General features: G+C 40.7%; 1 protein-coding gene across 5 annotated transcripts in view; it reads right to left on the bottom strand.

Moving 5' to 3' along the window:
- LOC132904525 (uncharacterized) overlaps window positions 1-15861 on the bottom strand; it is a 307845-nt gene that overhangs the window by 274499 nt on the left and 17485 nt on the right. For 2 of the 5 annotated variants that reach the window (XM_060955096.1, XM_060955099.1), the window contains exon 1: window positions 9965-10063. The exons of 2 other annotated variants lie outside the window; for them this stretch is intronic. In XM_060955096.1, the coding sequence (XP_060811079.1) occupies window positions 9965-10048 (84 nt within the window). In that variant the 5' untranslated portion in view covers window positions 10049-10063. Of the gene's footprint in view, window positions 1-9964; window positions 10064-10122; window positions 11689-15861 lie in introns of those variants that run through there. One more of the 5 variants, XM_060955101.1, reaches the window with a different exon arrangement.

The raw sequence follows: 15861 nt of genomic DNA, 5'->3' as shown, positions 1-15861 counted from the left end.
TGCAAAAGGAAACTCTCGGAACTAGTTTACAAAACTAAATACATAGGTGAACGGACAGATTCGACGAGGAAGAAAAAGGTTTTCACGAGAAACTTTCTCGACCGAAATGTAAACGTGTACCGAAACGTTTAAAAAAAAAAATTAAATTCGATGATTTTGTGATATGGCCTCGGATTTCGATCCTGACTCTACGAATTGGCTTCCCTCTTAGCTTAATGACAGATCCGATGGAATGTAAATACCCAGAAGCGTGAAACAGGCTTCTCGAAGCAGGATCGTTAATCAGAATTACGCTTCACTGAGAGAACACGGGATTCTTGCACAGTCATCCGACTTTACTATGCACGTTTTTAAAAATCGTAGGGTGTCTACTACATAAATACCTGTCGTTTCTCATCATTAATTTAAATCCCTTCTAAAACTGTTAAACTGTGACTAATGATCAGTACTATGTGACGATGAGACGAGAAATCTGGGTGAAATAAAAAATTCTACAGGTAATGTGGACATATTAGAAGGAAACGTGGTCCATGTAGTTTGAAGGATAGAATCTTCAGTATAGTGTACGTAAGAAAGAAGATTTTAAGATATGCGAATGAGCTTCGCGACATAAAGTAGAATTGCTAAGACAAGTTAAATCGTTTGATAGATGGGAAAGACAGATGCGATTAACGAGACAAGCTTTAACTGTTGTTTGACTGCAGTTTAACAGAAGTTTGAGCGAAATTCGACTAAACATTTGCATATGCTGAATTCTCATAGAGTCGATACATAAACATCGAGCTCTAACATATTTTATTCTTGATCTAAATGTATTTCATTCAGAATTGTCCAAGTTCACTTGTCCTAATCCATCGATTCTATGATAATTATCCACTTTCGACATCGGTAAAATTTCAATTCATAAAATTACAATCGTATTTCCTTGAAATTACACTTTCAATTCTCGTGAAATTCAAAACGCCCGAAACAGATAGCATAATCAACAACAATTAGTTCACGCAAACGATCGAAATAAGCAAATTACCAAATTAGTATGCCTGTTTAACACCATTTCGCGTTTTAACCGACCAACAAGGTTCTTGATGAAATTATGCCTGCGTTGATTTTAATGCCCAGCGATCGGACCCCGTATCGAGGCTTTCGAGTAACTCGAGCGTGAAACCCCGTGAAATTCAAGCTTAAATTTCACCCAGAAGACCATTCACGTCTCCGCGTCGTTGATCGTCATGAAATAAGGTTATTGAGATATAATCGGGGTCAGCTAAGGCGAGATATAGAGAGAATCACTGGTAGACACGGATGACCGCGAGCTACATCGACGTCTCTGTTCGCGTTTTACGTCCGTTCGAGAGAGAAATTTTGGTTAAGAAAAAACAGGCCGCGCGGGTGGCCAGTGTGTCGCCAGGACTTTCGTTTCATCTTCTTCTACGTTAATTTCGCGGTTTCGAAACTTTTTAATAACGCTTCATCATCGATCAACTTCTTGCTCGGTGAGCATCGGAGTCGACGTTTTTTCGATGAGGGAACGTGTGGACTGATTTTTAAAGGACGCTGCACCGATTAGTATTGGGAAACTTATCTCGTGGTTTTCGTACATGGATATTTTCCAACGATGAGCTTCATTCGTGAGCAGAAAAGAATAGATTTTAAATAGATGAGACAAATTCAGAATGCTGTGTGTTATTCCGTGTTGCTAGAAATTGAAATGTATTCGATGATTTGTATTTCAATAAGGAAGCGAAATATTTTAATCGTAGAGAGATAGAGAACTCGTTAGACAGATATTTCAAAACGCAGCGAATGTTATCTACAAATGTAGAATTTTTTAATCGAATCCTGCATACTCTTGTTTCTTCCGTCGTAATTCTAACGTATTACGAAAACGATGATACAATTCCATATATATGATTCAAGAAACAGTCAGAAAATTAGCAGAAAACCACTCGATATCCAATTCCTATACATTTAACTCTTACGCGCGATTGTTTGATATTCGAAGAGATTTCCTCTCAAATTACGGTACAATTACTCGAAAGCCACTCTAAGAAAATTGAGTCTGTCAAACGCGTTTAGGTTTATCCGTAGTACGCAAGCAAAAAGAAGAGAAGTTTGGCTCTCGTCCAATGAAGTTTCCATTATAACTCGCCGCAAGCCGAGCGAAATTTCATTCACGGACCACGTACTGGTCATCGTGCACGTTACGGTAGTAACGAGTCTACGTGATCACCATAATACGTAGAATCGAATAAATCGTGACTACGAACCTGATTTACTTTCCTACGAAATCGACACTGGTGTACGTTTGAGTTATTTACACCTACACGAATCAGCATTAGCGATTACGTGTACTGCATTATACTAATTTGACATCAAATTTCTCATCTAGAATTTTGCGATACTAAGTTCTCAACTGAATATGATTGGTCGATTCGACTCAAAATAATGTAATACAGAAGCAAGTGATTTAAACGCTACTATGCATACATATATCATTCGTCTTATATAAATTAATATACTGCAGTACAAAGTGCGTACTAGCCATCACACGTACCATTATTCCACGATAATCATCAAGCCTGTAATTCACCATTCTATAATCACACCCATTGTCAACGCCGTCTAACCCAACCAATTCTACTCTCCCTCGTTCAATCCCTTCGGCCTATTCTACCAAAATTCCCCAAGTGAATTTTACAGACAATAAATTTCTCGCCGCATAACCCAAGCCATCTTTCTATATCGCCGAAAAAGAAAAGACATTTTAAGCAAAAAGCAACCACTCCAACCAGAGGAGAATAAAAAAACAGGAAACAGGTAGTAACCCTCTGTCTAAAAAAATAAAAGAGAAACGCGGAAATAAAACACCCTCTCGTACGATGAACGCGACAGGCCAGTTTCCCAAACATCCGACACCGCGCGTACAGGCGGATTCACGAGGGCGGAAGTTGTGTCTACTCGATGAAAGAGGAGAGAGAGGGAGAGAGAGAGAAATAGATAGATAGATAGATAGATAGAGAAAGAGAGAGAGAGAGAGTTGGCCTGCGCGGTCCAAGGGCAAGGAGAGGCTGGGGAGCATGGCGGGACGAAGAAAATAGCCAGAAGGGGTTGAGATCCACAAAGCAGCACAGCATCGAGGGTGAAAGAGCTTTTTGCTACGGGGTTGCCAGTCCTCGAAGCGACTCAGCGGGCCAACAGCCGCTGCAAGGGGGTAGCCGGGGGTGCAGAATCGATTTCAGCCCCACCCGCAGACGCGATAGGCAACCGACAGAGGCACTATCCTCGATCCTCGTGCACTCGTAGACGCAGCATCGCCGAGGGAAACGCGTCGTGTCGTGCTTTATAATAAGATACTTTATCGACCACGCGGCAGGTGGAAAATCGTGAAATATATCGCTTGTCAACGGCATCTCTGGTCTATCTTCCCTGCGGAGAGGGTGGAGCTCCCGTCCAACAACTTGATTTTCCCCTTCGAAAGATGTTACGCTGTTAAAATCACGCCGTATCGAGTCTTCAAGAGTAAATAGAATGCCGAGTCTCGGAATGGAATTCTTAGATCTGGCAGCTTCTGGGGTACAGAGATGACTCTCTTTGAGTTTATACCCCGATCATGATTCTTTTCGATCGTAAGAATAAATGGAAAGTTTACTTTCAGGAACTGTCGAAGTAAGCTTCGTGGTCTCGCTTCCTTTCGATCTTTCTCCTTTCGTTTTTGATTTTCTGTCGTTACAAAATCTCTCAAGTTCGCGAAATAATCGTTGTTAGTACTTTCTTGAATGAAACTTGCATCGGCACATAAAAATTTGAGTATCGTAATAAGATGAGATTTTAAAGAAGCTAAAATACGTTTTATCAATATCACGTAAAAATACCTAGCAATTCTTCCAGCCGAAGAAACAAGTTCCTCGAAACATTCTGTTCAAACGTTCGTCTGTAAATTTACGATTCGAGCAGACCAGTTCCCAGGGTGGTTAGCGGAACGCAGCTTTCTCTGGCATTTTCAAAATAGACAAACGATCGACGTGTCCACGATTACCGAGAAAAATCAAACACATAAGAGGACAAGCATCGAGGGATCGCGTGTACCACCGGTGCTATTTGTTCTCATAAAAGTGGGCGTAGTAGCTCGTAAAAAATGTATTGACAATACCATTAGACCAAGCGGATTGCCGCGTCCCCCTGCTGTATTTGCCGAGGCTCGTAAAACCCGGGAATTTACCAAGAGCCTTCACGTATATACGTCTGCGCGAAGATTGGACGCGCTCCTGCCGCTTTTCCAAAGTTATTAAACTCCTGCTGCCGCGAGAATCGGTATACCGTGACAAATATGTCGCGAATACATAGAGAAGCGCAACAGGGATGTTCATTAAAATAATTTCGACTCGCGCGCGCCGCAACTATTACGATCGAACGAGTAAATTGACTTTTCTTGTGCCAAGGACCGATACTCGATACAGTATAGCACGAAAATGTCTTTCATTAACTGTGAAGCATGAGCCAGAACGTACGCTGTGTTACAACTGGACAGGGGGTTGTTTTATAGATAAAAGTAAGTGGAAAAAGTAGAATAATATTTTCCCGTTTAAGGTTTCGTTTTCGAGAAAATTGAATTCGATAAATCGTGATGTCTTTCAGATTTCAACTTTGGAAACGAGGCTACGAAGGAAAAGACTTTACCGTTTTCCTTTTCTTTCGATTTATCTTCGTATAACACAGCCTGTAAATACGAATATGATGTTTTGTAAAATATAGAGAACTGCAAAATCGGTGATAATTTTATATCACTGGAATATATGTCTATTATAAAGAAGAAGGTCCATTTACGAATTATTGTTTGATCCAGTTAGGTAAAGGTTATGCAAAGCGTGTAGTAATGTAAAGATAAAGTCTGAGAAGTGTTTTCAGGACAGTTATCCTGCTTGATCTTATCTCAAACTTAGCTATTTACCTATTCCAAATGGGAGGAGGAATCGTAAAACCGTAAGAAGAAACATGGGCATACAGTACCTCTAACAAAAGCTGCCTTGTACTTGATTTCACAGGAAAGGTCATCCGCCTATCTGGCTTATCAGGAGAATAGCAAGAAGCACATAAACGTCTATATCAAACTCTATTCTAAATAGCAACGTAACTGTAAACATACAAGTCTCGTACATGTGGTCTAACGTTGCCAACTTTCAACTATTTTGCTAACACTATAAACATTGCGTAGTCCGATCATGTACTGATACTACGCTTATACCGTAGACTGTCCGCGTTACTTATATATCTACTTATCCGCTATTATTTACGAATGAAGACCACAGCGGAATAGGCGTAAGCCACATTTTGCATTTTTTTATAGGAAAGTAGCTTTGAAATTCTATGTACTGTCAATCCTAATTAAGCGACGCTCTTTTCGTTTGATTTTTGCATTAAACAAATGTGTTTAAGCACTTGAAAGATATCGATCGTTTGATTGTTACTCTTTACAAAATTTTATGAACGTACCATCTGTCTTTGAATTTTTCTAAAAGATTGTTAACCTTTACAACAATTTTATGTAAAACCACTCTCTTCTAATCAGCAACTAACACAAAGTTGAAAAAATCTCATGTCTATATTTTCCAGCCCAAATAATTTGTTTCCTCTAGGTTTACATGCCTATAATCGTTACGTAACACTATAACGTATTATAAAATATATTTCTAGATAATTTAAAAACATAGTATGAAAAAAAATGATCGATACACGTATATCATTAACCCCGGCAACACGAGGCTATTCCTGGTGCAAGTGTGCCCGACGAAACTTAAATAGACGACTGCAGACGCGATTATTGATTTGTAACTGCATCGACCCTCCTTCTACCCTCTAGCTAGCCAATGCACGCTTCTGTTGGCCTACTTTAACGCTATGCAAACGACACAGTCACGAAAAGTCATGGAAAATTCCGTTCACAGTTTCGCACGCGATATTCGATTTTCATCAGTGCGATGTATCACGAAAACCGGACCGATCGATCGCCCAGTTTGCGTACAAGTATGTCGTACGTGACGTTTCTGACCGAACGACGAGACTATCGGTACGTTAAAATATAGCGTGAACTGTGAATGACAGAAATAACGAGCTAAAAGTATTGCTTCCCTTTTTTCTTTACCGGCGTTTCCTCGGTTCCGGTGAAATTGCGAGTTGTCGAAAGTTCAAAGTGGCAATTTTACGGTCTAGCGGTTTCAAATACTTAACTAAATTTACTTCGTCGATATTTTTCTTCACAACGTGACGTTAAATAGAAGTAGAAGTCAAAATTATTTTAAATTAAATTTACTTGGTACTTGTATTTCTCTCGAGAATTAAAAATTATAATTGCCATTTTCCAAATGTGAAAGATCTTTCCAAAATTGTAAATTTAAAGCTAGTTAAAGCTAATTTATTTTAGATTTGAAAGATTTGAAAGTCAAAATTATTTTAAATTAAATTTACTTGGTACTTGTATTTCTCTCGAGAATTAAAAATTATAATTGCCATTTTCCAAATGTGGAAGATCTTTCCAAAATTGTAAATTTAAAGCTAGTTAAAGCTAATTTATTTTAGATTTGAAAAATTTGAAAGTCAAAATTATTATAAAATAAATTTAATTTACTTGGTACTTGTATTTCTCTCGAGAATTAAAAATTATAATTGCCATTTTCCAAATGTGGAAGATCTTTCTAAAATTGTAAATTTAAAGCTAGTTAAAGCTAATTTATTTTAGATTTGAAAGATTTGAAAGTCAAAATTATTTTAAATTAAATTTACTTGGTACTTGTATTTCTCTCGAGAATTAAAAATTATAATTGCCATTTTCCAAATGTGGAAGATCTTTCTAAAATTGTAAATTTAAAGCTAGTTAAAGCTAATTTATTTTAGATTTGAAAAATTTGAAAGTCAAAATTATTATAAAATAAATTTAATTTACTTGGTACTTGTATTTCTCTCGAGAATTAAAAATTATAATTGCCATTTTCCAAATGTGGAAGATCTTTCTAAAATTGTAAATTTAAAGCTAGTTAAAGCTAATTTATTTTAGATTTGAAAGGGATAGAATCAAAGTTTAAGGATAAAGACGCGCAACGACGACTCCATATTTCACAACTTGCACGTAAAGGAACGCTTAGTTCCATTTGTCCGCTGTTCGTGTTTCCCAGCACGATCCCGTGCCCGTCGCGGTTTGAATACCGAAACGTTTTAAAACTCTTTCCATTACGAGAAACCGCGTGTCGATACCATCGAACCTACGCCACAGGAACAACGGTTTATGTAATAACCGCGGCTCGTATTCTGCGCAACTATTTTACCGGAAACACGATGATCCGAGGCAACAAAAAGGAAGAGATATCGTTTCGTTGCCGCAATTGCAGAAAGAAAGGATGCTTTCGACGACGAGCACGAGAAATTATTATAGCGTACTGTAACTGTACAAACGTCTCTGTTGAGAATATATATGAATCTTTAAATAATCGAGACAATAAAAATATCTTGTTCGTCATTTTTGAGAAAGAAACGCTGTTGCTCGATTTTTTGTGATTGAAATGTTCAGTGGAAAAGTGGAACAAAGAACAAAATTTTCGATTAAGTAGAGCTGAAGTTAAGCAGCAACATAGAATACTCGAATAAAGTTCCAAAAAGACAAAGTTTCCATGAAAGCATGTTTGATCGATGGCAGGAATAATACTTAGAAGTGACGTGTCCAGAGGACAAAGCAGGGACTTGGTGAAACGAAAAATGAAGAAGGTGATAGGCTGCGAGCGTGGGAATCGTTTAGCTGCCGCGATAATGTCCTCTCACTACTCAGATTCGCAGGGCTCGCGAGCAGAGACGCGATTCGATTTATTGCTCCTTGCGTAGGCTACTTTTTCCACGGTACGTTGTTTCGATAGAGAAACCTCCAAGTGAAACGAACAACGTGCAACGTCAAACCGCAGAAATTCAATGCAATGGATTTAGAAAGAGAGAGAGAGAGAAAAAGAAAGAAACGAAAATATCTAACTCTCTGAGCGCAACTTGAGTCATCAAAGATTTACACAAAATTTCACCTTTGAATTTGTTTCTCAAAATAAGGCCATGTGTCGATACTTTTCGTAGCCATTGTAAATCATCAGGCGTTATCAAACTATATCGTGCACCGATCATCGTCATAACACAAGCGCCATATGTTCTCCAAAGCCGTACGTACTTTCGTGGAGATGGCGGAACTTGTGCGAACATCTGCGCGATAATTGACAAAGGTAAATGAATTAAGCTGTAAGTAGCTTTCACCAGGCGGTGTCGAGCAATAATTTCATGCAGGAAAGTTTGCATTACTTTGCTAATAGGGCTGTTTCGATGATATTTACGAAGGCGTTTCATAATACGTTGTACGGCAGGCCGATTATTATTGGAGGCACGCCACGCTGTCCCGCTCCTCCTATCATTCCATATAACTTTTCTTGTCAGTTTTTCAACGCGATACGATACCTAACTCGCGAGTTGTGGCCCACCTTATCCACGTGAAACATCTCGATCGATCGAAAGATGTCCCTCCGTTGATCGTGCCTGCGCGCACGTGTACGCCTCACGATATGCGCAACGTATCAACGATAATCCTGTCTCACGTTGCAAATTATTAGCACCAACAGATGCTCTTTATTACCTTACAACAAATTTGATAGCGAAACGATCGTTCATTTACGAGTCATTCGATTATCCTACTCGACATAAAATCATAAAAGAGAAGTGCATAATCTACAATTGCTCACTTGTCAATTCGTTAATGTTATCACTTAGAAAATTATTGTTTAGGAAAGTCTTGATTTACAAGCTCGTCATTCAATCAGGCGCACACCGGTTACTTAACTTCTAAATCGATAATCGAAAATCAATGGATCGAACTATGCTCCTCTATGGAACAAATGGTGAATTCGGGAGAAACTTTAAGACCCGAAGAGAATAGAAGCTCTAGGGAAGACACAGTACACACCGCGAGGCTTGGTATATTAGATTTACGTGGATAGGCTGAAAGGAGCACCATCAGTGGCAATTCGGTATTAATTAACCAAGATTCCTCGGAAGCATCGGTTTTTCTACGGTTTGTTCTGGTATCGACCGTCGACGGAGAAAGCACGCCTCCGTTCCTCGCGCACGATCGCTCTGGTTCACGCGGTTGACTCGAAATTCCCATTAACTCTGGTTGTCCTCGCGGAACCCTACAGCCAGCAATGCCTCGAAGAAAGTACCGACTTCAGTTGCACGGAAGAACCTTGAATTACAACGTTGAAGAACGTGTACAAACAGCGTAGCAAAACTGAGAAGTAACTGGGCCAAGTGGTACCTACATCGCTAAATAGTCTTATAGTTGTGCATATAACTACTTTCTAGAGGATGCGACGGTTTAGGACATGTTTGCTTAATCGTGATTTCCGTGTTTGAGAAAGAAGAGCGAAAATACAAATTGTAGAGCAAAGTCAATAGACAGAAAGCGTTGTCCTGCCAACCCTTAAATAACTCCAGAGACTATTTTTTCAAGCTTCCAAAACAAGTCGCAATCGATGCTTTAGATGTTTTTTTATTTCTGGTTTCTGTATTTGATGAAGAAACACGGATAGTGGAAAAAATATAGGAAAAAGGGATCCCATTCGAAGAACAGGAAGCGAGTTCTTCGTTAATTATCGAGCTCCGATTAACCCTCCACCCTAAATCCACTGCAGACCTTCCCTCGTCGAAATACTGGCCGAAAAAGTCGCAATTTCATGGTTCCGTTCACCGACCCATCGATAAAATGGCATTTACAGGAAATTGCAGCAGGATCGTCCATCTGTCAGTAGCGCTATCTCCATCTCCTGTAGCAGAGGGGGAAGCCAGAACGACAACGGACGAGGCGGACTACGTCAACGACTTGGTCGCGACCATTGACAAATGGATGGTAACGGTCGGAGCAACGCCTTTATTATGGGCATCATCCATTTACCTGGCCGCTACTCGCATCGTACAGGATCCACCCCCGTGCTAATTTTTCCACGGGTCGATAAGTCGAGTAACGGTGACGGAGCATGCGAGGGGTCAAGAGTTCGGAATAGGAGCACACGGAAAGTGTGTTCGCGTCGCGAAGACAGGCTGTGTGTGTACCTTCTTCCGGCGCAGCAGCTTCCAGTCGAAGTGACTCATCCTGTTCGCCTCGTTAGCCTCTCTTTTATCGTGCTTCGTCCTCCCGCGACTCCTTTCGTCCTCGTTCTCTGTTTCTTTCTCTATCTTTCTCTCTCTCTCACTCTCTTTCTCTCTTCCTTTCTTCCTCTCTTCGTACCTCTACGCTCGTGTCACCTTGGCTTAGGTGGTCGATTTATTCCCACGCCGCTGCAACACACGGGGCATACACGCACACACAGCACGAGTACACACAAGACAGCGTCCTCGTGGTCGCCTCGTCCTTCTTCGTCGTCGCGAAACGAAGACCAAGCTAGGTTTGGTTGACGCGTCTCGTTGACGGGAACGACGACGCCGACGACGAGGGAAGACACGACCGACACGAGACGCTATGGACTCTGCATTCCCGACACGGCATCCTCGCGAGCCTCCACGTTGAAATCCTCATTGTTCTGCGGTCTCGCGCCCGAGGATACGTGTCCTTGGTATGGACAGCGGCATCCGCCCACTTGGAATACACGCGAACAACGCGGGATCCGTCCAGACCCGCTCGAGAGAACGGTTTAACGCCGAGAGATTCGCCGCCAAGGTCTACTGATTTTTCCTTTTCTTATAGCCTCGCTCCTTTCTTCTCCCTCCGCCTTGTCTTTTTCTTTCTTTCGTTCCACCACTGACCATCAACGAATCAACGATGCACGAAACAGTCTTCTAACAGACTTAAGCGTTAAGGGCATCATTTTTTCCCTCGAGTATCATCCCCCTTCTCCTGTTTCGTTAATAATATCGTTTCACCGATCCTCTGCGAGACGTTCGACCGACAGCGTTTACACGTCACCCCTTCACGATGGACAATCGCGAGAATCCCACCACCGGACGTGGTACTCATAACGAAGCATTCATCACACTACTTAAACACAACGACACATTCGAAACATAATTAAGACGTACGAAGGACGCATCGAAGGCCACCTCGCTGTTTTTGTCACTGTTTCACACGCCTCGAGCACCGTGACACCGGTATTCGGCTTTTATCGCGGGCGATCGATGAACGCGGCGGCGGAATGATCAACGCGACGATTCCCGCACCCTCGCATCGCTCGTGCAGCCGACGAGCTCGCGTGCCATCTTTCCATCCCTCGCCGACGACCAAACCTCTACGACACGTTGTCTCGTGACACGACTTTCCTTCGCCGATCGACGTAAATCTCTGGGCCCTCCTCCGCCCCTGGAGGCCACCAGACATTCATTCTACGAGCACACGAGCGCACCAACACTCTCGCGAATCTCGCCTCGACGTCTATCGACTGACCTGATTCCGAAAGTGGCGCTCTGGTACAACGCCATCGACACAAACTCCTATCTTCCGAACCTTTACACCGGAAGTTCCTTGTCTTTTTCACGAGATGAAGAATCGGAAAGTTCGGTGGGACGCGAGAGAGGAGTGACGACGAGGGTGGCACCGAGCGGAGGATGCAGGGCGGCGTACTGTCAAAATATCTGCCGTTTCCACGGAGCCGACGTCGACGTGCCGGGGCTCTGCGCGCTACACGGGCATGCGTGATGAACGCGGTCCTCCCGTCAACGCGGGGATAATCGAACACCGTCCTCTCTCTGCCATCGACTCTACGCCAGCTACTAGCTCAATGAAAGTAACGTGCTACGGTAAAGGTCCACCGTCGAGATTTATTATGGGTAGTTTACGCGGTGTGTGTCTGCCGTGCGCGTTGAGTGATTTGTTGGTGGAACGAGAAGAATTTTTAAATGACGAGAGAGTTTAGAGTAGTTTTTGGAGTTGGTTTGAGTGTATTTTGAGTCTAGGGTCGTTGAAAACGATTTGGCTTCACGCACAGAGATTGGAAATTTGATATTTTCTACTCTTTTTTTTTAATTACTTAACGTATTTTAATGTTTTAATGTTTGTGTGTGATCCAGGAAATTTTTTAAAGACTATACTATTATGTTTTTCCTTATCGCTTCGTCTATTTTAATACCATGTGTCAATATTAATTTAAACGTTCCAAATTGTCCTCGAGCGTTAACTTAAAACATTCCTTTTATATCCGTTTTGGTTTCAGTCGGGCGCGAGATTCGCGAGAGTGTTGGTGCGCTCGTGTGCTCGTAGAATGAATGTTCCGTTTTCGAGAAAAGAAAGAAAGCGAGTCTACAAAAGTAAATTCGATAATTACTGCGGGCAGTTGCCTATTGAAAATCAATTTGCACGATGATAAAAAACCTTGACACTTTCGCAGCTTCCAATTTGTAAAACGAAGTAATTTCGCAAATTCGTGGCAAAATAACCAAGCGCGATGGAAAAGCGGAGGAAGCATAGAAATGGACGTAAAGGGAATCGGTGTAATGCGCTTTCCCACGGCATGAAGCATCGGGGAAAGGCTACGAAATTATTTATCAATGTCGACGGGAATTTTACGGTTTAATGGCGCATTGTACGTTCACCGTGCCTGGTTATATCTGGCTTGTATATCGGCGAGGAAAATACGTTTTGTCGGATTTAAAGCGACGATTGTCATCGGCGAACACAGAGGTTACGACTCTTCCACTCGTGACTGCTCGCGTGACTATGAAATCACGGTCTTTAATGTCGTCGCAGTCATCTTCTTTGTTGAATCGCGAGGGCAAGATACCGAGAGGTCGCCTCTCGTTGGATCGTCTCTTTCGTCCCGTCATCCAGTACTCGATCAATCGAATGACTCTTTCATCCGCTATCGAGTCGTACCGTGGTCGTCAATCTTCGTCGCGAAATCTCCATCGTTGCATGATAGGTAAATTGTAGATGTTTAAAGGTAGGCATTGTTTCTTTAAAATCAGAAAGCTTTTTAAGCTACGTGTATTATTGTTAGAATTTAATCTCAAAGTTAAGATTAATAATCTGTGGAAGACACAACGTTTATGTTAAAAAAATATTCGGTGATATTTATTAAACAGAACTACAGAACCAAATGTATATAAACGAGTGATATGGTATAATTAACAAAGTTTTTTTTTTCTTTTTTTTTTTTTATTTTGGTTATTTTACAATTTGTCCTTGTGGACATTTGGTAAAGTGTTATATCTTGTTGGTAAAAAAAAAATATATATATATATATATAAAAAATAAATATAGCATGTGGGCGGCTACCCCCAGCGGGGTGCCAGCTTCGTTTTTTCTAAGTTATATCTTTTATGTAATTAACAAAGTATGCAAGAATTTATGGATTGTTGACAGTTGGCCAGTCACTCTCAGACTAGACGTAGGTAGTGACCCATGATCCCTTAAATATTTTGAACCCCACTCTTTATAGAGTAATGAGTATGACCTGTGTAAGTGTCCTGTTCAAATGCCTGTGTGGGTGTCTGTGTAAGAGTATTTGTGCCTATGTGTGTAATATCGTTGTATTCCAACAATTATACACGAGACAAAAATAATTACAAGAATACTCAAGAATGCTGTAAGATAAATATTGTCAGGTATACGATATTATACGATACGAATTGTGAACTTTAATACGTACTTGCATTTGATTATTTAATATGTTATGTATATATGTTTATACTCTCTATTTCTCTATCTATTTTTAGATGATCCAAAAAAAAAAAAAATACTTTGAATTACAAGCAAAGATTCTTCTCTGACCATTTCCATCCAATAATCCGAGTTCCAATTCATTCCCCAAACTCGGAAGTCCCGAGAGAAGCCCCAGGTATCGAAGTTAAAAGAGCGTCGTGACTGCCTCCAGTCACGTCTGTTCTCCGGGAATCATAACAGTTAATTCTTATTTCAATCGCAACGTCGAATTTAATTTCTACGTAGAATCGCGTGCACCGGTCCCATTCGTGCTCTCGAAAGCCATTCCGGCAACTTGCTCCGAATCGCGTTGCAACAATGGAGATTAATTCGCAGAGAACTTCCGACCGAAATCTGACGTTGATCTCTTACGTTCGTCGAAACATACAATTAAAACAATGTAATGAAAATATGTACATAATTATCCTCCTCTGACTGGATAAAGAGAAAAGCAATTTTATATGTCACGCGAATTTTCTCCATTTTTACATCTATAAACGTTTTATGAAGTCGTAAACATTCACAGTCAAACGGAGAACGGTATAAACGTATTCGATTCTCCTAACAGCATCAACTTTTTACTCCTCCCACTTAGTTTTTTTTTTTCTTTTTTTTTTTCATTTTAAACGTCGAGACCTCGTTGTCCAACAAAGCCGAGCGAAATTTATCGGGTGGCTCGTTCGCCGCGCTTATCTTGCAAATCCACCGCGGCCACTCGTTCCTCGCGTACTTTCATCTCACGCGAATTGCTTCGCGTGATCGTTCGCGGCCGACGAAGTGAAAATCCTACATATCACGGGACGAAACTTCATCTGTTTTCACTTCCACCGGGGATCCTTTAATATTATACGATTATGATTTTCAACGATAAATCTTACGATAGAGATCCTCGTAACGAAACCACGCTGACGGTTCATACATTTTGTCGATGATCAATTTTACAGATGAATTTCACGCAGAATACAGATTGAACCTGATATTTTTTGAACTCGTCACGGAAGAGAAACCTTTTGCGGTCTTGTTATTCGATTCACGTTTTGTTTTATCAATGCAACTTAGATAAATGGGTTTCTAATTGTACCTTTTCCTCTGGTGAAAAAACCCAGAGATACGATCTTCCAGGAATTATATGGCATCGTACTAATTTTAATCAACAACGAAATTTCAATTATATAAAATAAAAATAAAAATATCCAACTATTTAAAGAAAATAATCAATGCCTTTCGTTACTTTCTTAAAATTCCTTCGTCCGTGTAATCGATCAAACATTGATGTGAAATTTTACAATTCCAATTTTTAAAGGCAAGGACAATAAGAAAATCGATTTTTCTGAAGACAAAGACATGGTACTGCAATTGCAAGGTACTTAATCTGTGAAACTCGAAGAGCACAATCGTGGTACCATCACAAACTCCTTTAAGTAAAAACGAAACTGTGTCACCGATATTAAAAATTCCAAATTATTAATCGTGGCTGGAAAGTGCGACAAAGTTCGATCACCGTTATTCGGCACGGATATAGCGGGAGAATGGGCAAAAAATCGCGATATGCAAGTTTGATGGGTGGATAGACTGGCGCCATCTATCAGGAGAAGTCAACACCAAGGGAACCTCTTCCGCGTTTCATCAACAATGCAGTCGGGATCGTGATAGATCAACAGGGGACCCTCGAATATCACCGCTAATGAGAAAGTCATTGCAAATTTGTATGCAAATCGGGAGTACCATGTACTATTAACTCGTCTTTTCCAACTTCCCCTGTGCAAAATCGCGCGTTCGTCGTCAATTAAAAATCCAATTTCTCGCATCGATCACTGAATCACGATTGGTCGTGAAAATTGCTAAATTATAAAATATATAAGCGATTTTTACCAGTGAATTTAACTTCGCAAAAATGTCACTTTCTATGCGATACAAAAACTTTCGAGACAACGCACGACCTCGTTCTCACCCGAACCTTTGTAACGTGTGTACAGAAAAAAATTTTTTCTACTTGCTTACTCTTGTAATATCGGCTTTAAATAGGCATTGCATATTATCGTATATTATTAAGACTTAATAATAGAAAGATTAAGATTTCCCTATTCTTATTCTTCTTACCTAATAAACACAATAATTGATTGTTCTCACGATTATTGGTTCGCGTTACACTCGTGGGACAA

Source organism: Bombus pascuorum, chromosome 2 (assembly GCF_905332965.1).
Source record: "Bombus pascuorum chromosome 2, iyBomPasc1.1, whole genome shotgun sequence".
Classification (NCBI taxonomy): Eukaryota; Metazoa; Arthropoda; class Insecta; order Hymenoptera; family Apidae; genus Bombus; species Bombus pascuorum.
Note: the sequence above shows the minus strand (reverse complement) of the source record. Positions and strands in the feature narration are given on the sequence as shown.